A 7,992-nucleotide genomic window follows, 5' to 3' on the forward strand; every position below is an offset into this window, starting at 1 on the left:
GTTGTAATTGTGTCAGTTTGAGACAGGCAGCCAACGTGGCCACCAGAGGGAGCCACACACACTCTTCTGTTTCTGCTGAGCAGTTTTTAGGGAGAAGAAACTTTGTCTGCCAAAAATCCATCAAATTCACCTGGATATGTAAAATAACTGTTTAGCTGCTTTTGTGTCATTTTTATAAACTTTTACTTGTTTGATTTAATGTAGGATTTCGCGATGCATTTCCCCTGGATTGTCTTCAACAGCTTTAGGCCTAAATAAATTTAATATCTGGTAATCTTTCACTTTTTTACTTTTTTTAAGGGAGATTCATCAATTTTTGATTTAGTTTGTTTTATATTTTCTTTTTCTTTCATGAGTCATTTTGTTTCCCATATTATCAGCTTTCTTTTATTTTTATTTTCAAACTTATTTACCTAAGTAAATACATATAATAAATATATGTTTGTTTAATGTTTTTGCTGAAAGCTGCTTGTTTGTGTCGCACCAATAAACTGCTTTTTAAAATATTCCCTGAAATTGTTTTATTGAGAGCTTATTGTATATTTTTATACTTTGACTGATCTTTTCACTGTCTAAAGAGATCTTCTGGATATCTGTGAGTTTTACCTGATCTTTGATGTGACTGATCTACTTTTTATCACAAGACTGTAAAACACGGAAATCCTTCTGCTGATGACGTCACCAGGTCCAAACAATCGATCTCCTCTCAACAAATCCATACTTTAGTGACTTCAAGCTGGATGACGCGGTGACCAGAGTTCATCTGACGCTGTTATTACCTGCAGCGGGGACAAAAGGTGAGTCATGCGCAAAGTCCAGCTGACCAATCAGCGCTCAGGATCGACTCCAGGAAACACAGTCCAGTCGTTTCCAGCTCAGCCCGAAGTGAAACAAACAGCTGCTGCTTCACCTGAGACAACCAGCTGCTTCACCTGAGACAACAACCTGCTGCTTCACCTGAGACAACCAGCTGCTTCACCTGAGACAACCAGCTGCTTCACCTGAGACAACAACCTGCTGCTTCACCTGAGACTACAACCTGCTGCTTCACCTGAGACAACCAGCTGCTTCACCTGAGACAACTGCTGCTTCACCTGAGACATCTCTTGGCTCTGATCCGGACGGTGGCGCAGAGCAGCGATGGTTTGCGGAGGATTCATTTGCACCAAGAACGCGCTTTCTGCGCTCAACGTCGTTTATGTGGTGAGTCGCTCTGACTAATTCCGGAGTTGATCTTTGTTTGGAGGTGAAAGACTGGAAAATGGTAGCCAGGCTGTTGCCAGGTAACAGTACTTTGACATGCTGGGGTCAGCGCTGCGTTCAGGTTCCTGCGGGTTTTTATTCAGGCTGCTTCACTTGGCGTCTCACGACATAAACAACATGAAGAAAACTGACAAAAAACGTAAACCCCCTGAGCTTCACACTCAGACTTTGTAACGTCTTTATGTGGTCAGGTCAGAGTTCATCACTTCTCCAAGATTTCATCCTGATTTCTGGTTTTCAGCTGTTTCACTGCAGCAGCTGTTTTACTGCAGCAGCCTGTTTTACTGCAGCAGCCTGTTTCACTGCAGCAGGTGTTTGACTGCAGCATTTCACTGCAGCAGCCTGTTTCACTGCAGCAGCTGTTTCACTGCAGCAGCTGTTTCACTGCAGCAGCTGTTTCACTGCAGCAGCCTGTTTTACTGCAGCAGCTGTTTCACTGCAGCAGCCTGTTTTACTGCAGCAGCCTGTTTTACTGCAGCAGCCTGTTTCACTGCAGCAGGTGTTTCACTGCAGCAGCCTGTTTCACTGCAGCAGCCTGTTTCACTGCAGCAGCCTGTTTTACTGCAGCAGCCTGTTTTACTGCAGCAGCCTGTTTTACTGCAGCAGCCTGTTTCACTGCAGCAGGTGTTTGACTGCAGCATTTCACTGCAGCAGCCTGTTTCACTGCAGCAGCCTGTTTCACTGCAGCAGGTGTTTGACTGCAGCAGGTGTTTCACTGCAGCAGCCTGTTTCACTGCAGCAGCTGTTTCACTGCAGCAGGTTTCACTGCAGCAGCCTGTTTCACTGCAGCAGCTGTTTCACTGCAGCAGCCTGTTTTACTGCAGCAGCCTGTTTCACTGCAGCAGGTGTTTCACTGCAGCAGCCTGTTTCACTGCAGCAGGTGTTTCACTGCAGCAGCCTGTTTTACTGCAGCAGCCTGTTTTACTGCAGCAGGTGTTTGACTGCAGCATTTCACTGCAGCAGGTGTTTGACTGCAGCAGGTGTTTCACTGCAGCAGCCTGTTTCACTGCAGCAGCTGTTTCACTGCAGCAGCTGTTTCACTGCAGCAGGTGTTTCACTGCAGCAGCTGTTTCACTGCAGCAGCTGTTTTACTGCAGCAGCCTGTTTCACTGCAGCAGGTGTTTCACTGCAGCAGCTGTTTCACTGCAGCAGGTGTTTCACTGCAGCAGGTGTTTCACTGCAGCAGCTGTTTCACTGCAGCAGCTGTTTCACTGCAGCAGCTGTTTCACCGCAGCAGCTGTTTGACTGCAGCAGGTGTTTCACTGCAGCAGCCTGTTTCACTGCAGCAGCTGTTTCACTGCAGCAGGTGTTTCACTGCAGCAGCTGTTTCACCGCAGCAGCTGTTTTACTGCAGCAGCCTGTTTCACTGCAGCAGGTGTTTGACTGCAGCAGGTGTTTGACTGCAGCAGCCGTTTCACTGCAGCAGGTGTTTGACTGCAGCAGGTGTTTGACTGCAGCAGGTGTTTGACTGCAGCAGGTGTTTGACTGCAGCAGGTGTTTGACTGCAGCAGGTGTTTGACTGCAGCAGGTGTTTCACTGCAGCAGCCTGTTTCACTGCAGCAGCCTGTTTTACTGCAGCAGCCTGTTTCACTGCAGCAGGTGTTTCACTGCAGCAGCCGTTTCACTGCAGCAGGTGTTTCACTGCAGCAGCTGTGTGTGACTCCAGGTTGGCCAGTGACCTGCAGGTCGGATGAATCCAACTCATTTGTAAAGATTGGATACTTATTGGATTTGGTACCACATATTCAGGTGACCTGAGTTGCATTTGTGAAAATCTGATCTGTGTTCACAGTGAAAAGTTCAGATGCAGGTCACATGGGGGCAAAAACCACTTCAGGCTCCAGGGTGAGCAGAGCCTCAGTGGCACAGAGTGGGTGTTTTTGGGAAGGCAAAAGGATTGAACCGAGCCGTTTGGACCTGTGGCTGTGAAAAGGCCAGCTGCAGGTCGCAGGAGGGAAAAGCGGCTTTGGGTTGCATCTGCTTGCTGTGTGTATGCAGCCTCTGACCAGGCCTGTTCCTTCCTCCTTATCGGGTTTCCTTTTCCACAGGAAACTCTTACAAGCTACAGAAGGCCAGTTTGCCACCAAAGTCACCCTTGGTTTGTCTACCTTTCCACCTGTTGTGTTTTTGGACAGGGTTATAAAGTGACATTCAGCTCAACACCAGCAGGTTAAAATGCATCAACTGGCCACATGTTGACTGAAGTCATGCTTTTTTATTTTTTACAGCTCCATCTTGCAGGGCAGGTTTGTTAGGATGTGCAGTTTGAAAAATGGTCATTTAGGAGATGCAGATTATGTCCAAATGTTAGTTGGCTCAGTGAAGAAAGCATCTAAAAGCAAAAGGAAAAAGCAGATTATGTTTAAGTTTGCCAGGAAAACTTCTTGTGCTTTTTGTGTCAGCATCTCATCTCAGTGTTTATGTTCAGGATGAACTTTGGCAAAATGCAACTTTTGTCTTCACATTTAGTGGAGCGTCAGAATGAAAGAAACTGCACCAAAGTTTTCTTAATATGCCACTAATAGTCTTATATTTGAATAAATATTTATACAGTTAAATAAATTTAAAATGTCAAGAGTTTTGCAGAGAGCAGCAGATGTCACGGTTGTTCAACTGAGAAGCGAAACCACAAAAAACAATCTGCGTTAAAAAGTTTGCTTATTCATCAGTAGTTTCACTGCATACAAACATTTAATTTAAGAGCCGAACAAATTAAAGTTAAGTGACCAGCAACATTTACGTCACACCTGGAGCAGCTCCACCTGAAGAATCAGCATCCTGTCCGATTCGGAGTTGATCTGCTGATCATTTGTCAGAACAAAGTGACCCACAAACAGCATGCGTCACAAACAAACCATTTACATTTGACTTTTGTATGTAAGTAGGTTTTTTAGTCATTTTGTTTCTTCTGTATATAACAGGTGTCACCTGTATGAGGATAAATGTGTCTCAGTTTCGTCATTTAACAATAACATAACTGAAAAACATCAAGTCCTTCAGTCAAAGCCTGAAGTCACATTTTGGTATTTCTTTGAGGTTTGCCGCTTTGCGCTTTAACCGCAGGAAGATGCACCACGCAAACTTTCACTACTTGTGTATGAAACATGGCATTTTTCTGCGCATGCTGGCTTTGTGCCTGATTTCTGGCCTCCTGCTGCCCTCAGATGGTGAGTCTGCTGATGGTCGGGGTGGCTGCCTGGGGGAAATGGTTCGGCCTGGTCTCCAGCATCAGCGTGGTGGCGGCCGTCATCGGAGTGGGCGTCTTCCTGCTGCTGGTGGCCTTCGTGGGGCTTTGCGGCGCCTTGAAGCACCAGCAGGTTCTGCTTCTTCGTATCCTTTAAGACGGTTCCGGTCCACGGTTCATCTCATCACCGTTCAGGATGTCAGAGTTCCTCAACCTCCACCAGTACATGATGATCCTGTTTGTAGTGTTTGTGTTGCAGTTCTCCATCTCCTGCGCCTGCCTGGCTCTCAACTCGGAGCAGCAGGTTGGTCCACGTCTGCTGAACTCAATTATTCCAACATTTAGTTGGAAGATGATGATTTTTAGATTATTTTAAGTTTTTACACATGTGGTTTTACAAATAGCTGAAGTTTGTTCTCGTTGGTACAAACTAATCTGATTAATTGATGATTTAATTACTTTTGCTATTGAATTAATGAAGCAGAAACGTCTGAGGTTCACATGTTGCTGGTATTTTTGAATCCTTTGCTACAAATGATCCAATGATCACTAAACAAATGCTGCTGCTGCATTTCAGACAAGATATTTTTCTTCTTTTAAAAACAGTTATTGTTGTTTATTTATTAATGTATAAAAATGGCAAAATGACAAACCTGCAGAATGTACCAGTTTGGTTTTATGTGATTTAATCTTCAGAATAAGATTGATTGATATGATTATTCATGTCCGTCTGTGTGAATTTCCAGAACCAGCTGCTGGAGGTGGGCTGGAACAAGTCCGAGGCGACCCGGGAAGACGTGGAGAGAACTCTGGACTGCTGCGGCTTCTCTTCCGTTAACCAAAGCAGCTCCTGCCCCGCTGTGAGTCCAACCTCTTTCTCCTTCCTCCTGCCTGCTGGAACGCCATGCGTTTTCTCTGACTCTGTCCTGCCGCCGTTCAGCGATGCTTCGCCACCCCGGAGTCCTGCAGCAGCTGCTCACTGATCCTGCAGCAGTACGCCGGCGAGGTGCTGCGCTTCGTGGGCGGCATCGGCCTCTTCTTCAGCTTCACCGAGGTCAGTCAGTCTGTCGGCCGATCGATGCGCCCGCAGGCTCGATGCCTCCAGTCGGGGTGAAGCTCACGGACATTTAAAATCTCTTCCTGTTTGTTCCAGATTCTTGGCGTGTGGTTGACCCATAAGTACAGGAACCTGAAGGACCCTCGATCGAACCCCGGAGCCTTTCTGTAGCCGCTCTGACCCCAGTGACCCCAACATGCACTGCTGCGATTCCTGTGGCTCTGTCTGTGGAAATGTTTGTCTGAATGTGCCTTTAATTTGATTCACTGCAGCGTCTGTTGCGTCCGTCTGACCGCTGTGTGCGGCGTCTCTGCTCTTCTGTCACCATCAGTCTCTGTTGAAGCTCGTCGTTGTTTTTCTGTTGGACTTTAAAGTGGAAATGAAGTTCGATGCACACCGACCCTTTGAGTTGAAAAGAAAATGAATTCCTTTCAAAGCAGTGAAATCAATTTTCTCTGCAGGTTTTTAAAGTGATTTGTTGTTTAAAACTGAAGGAATAAATGAAGAATAAAGATGAGTTTGTTTCTTTACTTCTGGAAGCTTTAAGGCTGCTGAAGGTTCTCAGTTTGCCTCTGTTGTCGTTAATTGGGGTAAATTGTATTTGATTAAATATTTATGTTGGTCTTTTTTCCAGTTTAATTTGATTTGATGACATTTTCGCCTCTCAAACGGAGAAATGAAACAAATGAGCTCAGATTTCTGGTAAGTGAACTTTTAATAAAATAAAACCAAAGCAAATATTTTTGGATCCCAAACTGGGGATTGTGATCATTGGGTGATGAAAATCCAGAACCGATAAACTGCTTTCCTCTCGTCCCCCAATGTCAGTGGATAAAATATTATTTTTGACAAGCGTAACTTGAATATTTCTCAAAGTCTGATTCTCTTGCATAAAGGGCTGAAGCAGCAGCATTCAGCTCCACCTTTCAGAAATCACCATGGAGGCCGAGACCCCGCTCTGGTTCTGTTTGCTCCATTCGGTCTCGCCGGGCCTCGAGCTGGACTGCAGTTTTCCAGGGATCTGATCTGAGATCAGCTTCAACTGGTTCTACCAGGAAGTGTAAACTTTAAACACTCCTTCTGCAAACAGCCGGACGGGCCGGATGGACGGGCCGGATGGATGGACGGGCCGGATGGATGGGCGGGCCGGATGGATGGGCGGGCCGGATGGATGGGCGGGCCGGACGCGTCGTCACATGACATCCAACATGCTGAGTTCTCTGAGGTTTGTGGAGCTTCTCTTCAGGAGTTTGTACTTTTTCTGTCCATCCCCACAAAACCTGTTCAGCTGCTGTCTCCTTCCTCTTCTTGATGCTTTTTGGCAGAATCTGTGTGACTTTATCCGCAATATAGAAGCAAAATTTATGTTTTTATGGAAACGTCTTATTTGGCCTCACCAGTGAATGGATGCTTAACAAGTCCGAGTTTCTCATTAAACCTTTATTAGTGTCTAAATATGGTTTTCATTGTTCCAAATGCTCTGACAGGAAGCCATGCTTGAATGGATTTTAAAATGAAGTTAAGTTTTATATCCAGAATATGAAAAAAAGGCTCCTAAGAGTAACTAATAATTAATAATTAAAGTTGTACTGCTTTTAATGAATGTACTGTTGCAAACCTACAGTAGCATTTATATTTTTTTCTTGAGGCATCAAATGTTTCACTCCAAGAAGCTCATCATGTCTGGTTTTATGACACTGGGTCGGGTCGGGTCGCATTCCTGCAGCCGAGCAGGATGTTGACTCCTGGGCGGTCCAACCGGTTCACCAAGCCGGACTCGGATCAGCTGCTGCGTTTCCTCATAAAACTAAACATGCAAAAGCAAACTTACACCAAATGTTCACCTCTGAAATATTTCCTAATAATCCCTTATTTTACATAAATTACATATATTTTTTATCTCTATTTTGTTTTAGAGTTTTTGCCACATTTAGTGACAAGTTTTCTAATATAAATTTAAAACTTGTAAAAAATAAAAATGTGGGGCTGTTTTTTAAAATCTTAAAATCGGACGAGTTTTCTAAAGTTGACAAAATGTAAGTTTTTTTAAAATAAAATATAAATAAGTCTGAATAATTTAAAGGATCAGTGACACATCTTGACTTAATGTTTCTCCCCAACAGCATTAATAGAATCATAAACTAAGTTCTAAATATAAAGAAGAAAACACAGTGGTCTATTTAAATGAAGGATTTTATTCGGTTTTCTGTACATTCATGTACCAAACAGCATCACATTAAAGTCATCGTGTTTGAAGATGTTAAGAAAAAACTAATCAGATATACGCTGATGATTCGGGTCCCTAAAAGCAACAGCAGCTCAAGGATCCAAACAGAGGAATAAGAAGTGTGTCAACGTGTGTTTAATGGAGGCCGATTTCTCTGCTAGAGTTGGAGCACGAAGCAATAAATAGAAGAAGTTGGTAGTTATGTTAGAGGATTCTCAGAATGTTTCTAGTTGATTAGTGGAGGATTGAAAAAATAACTCC

At 44.3% G+C, this 7,992-nt stretch overlaps 1 protein-coding gene across 1 annotated transcript; it reads left to right on the forward strand.

The window, feature by feature from the left end:
* Positions 1 to 1,088: 1,088 nt before the first annotated feature.
* On the forward strand, positions 1,089 to 6,021 carry LOC129353511 (tetraspanin-13-like). Its single transcript, XM_055022860.1, has 6 exons — positions 1,089 to 1,203; positions 4,428 to 4,593; positions 4,651 to 4,751; positions 5,194 to 5,307; positions 5,388 to 5,501; positions 5,601 to 6,021. Exons 1-6 carry the CDS (start codon positions 1,141 to 1,143, stop codon positions 5,673 to 5,675), a joined length of 633 nt encoding a protein of 210 aa, XP_054878835.1. The 5' UTR covers positions 1,089 to 1,140; the 3' UTR covers positions 5,676 to 6,021.
* The last annotated feature ends 1,971 nt before the right edge of the window (positions 6,022 to 7,992 follow it).

This window comes from Poeciliopsis prolifica, unplaced genomic scaffold (assembly GCF_027474105.1).
Source record: "Poeciliopsis prolifica strain line A6 unplaced genomic scaffold, Auburn_PproV2 SCAFFOLD092, whole genome shotgun sequence".
NCBI classification, from domain to species: Eukaryota; Metazoa; Chordata; class Actinopteri; order Cyprinodontiformes; family Poeciliidae; genus Poeciliopsis; species Poeciliopsis prolifica.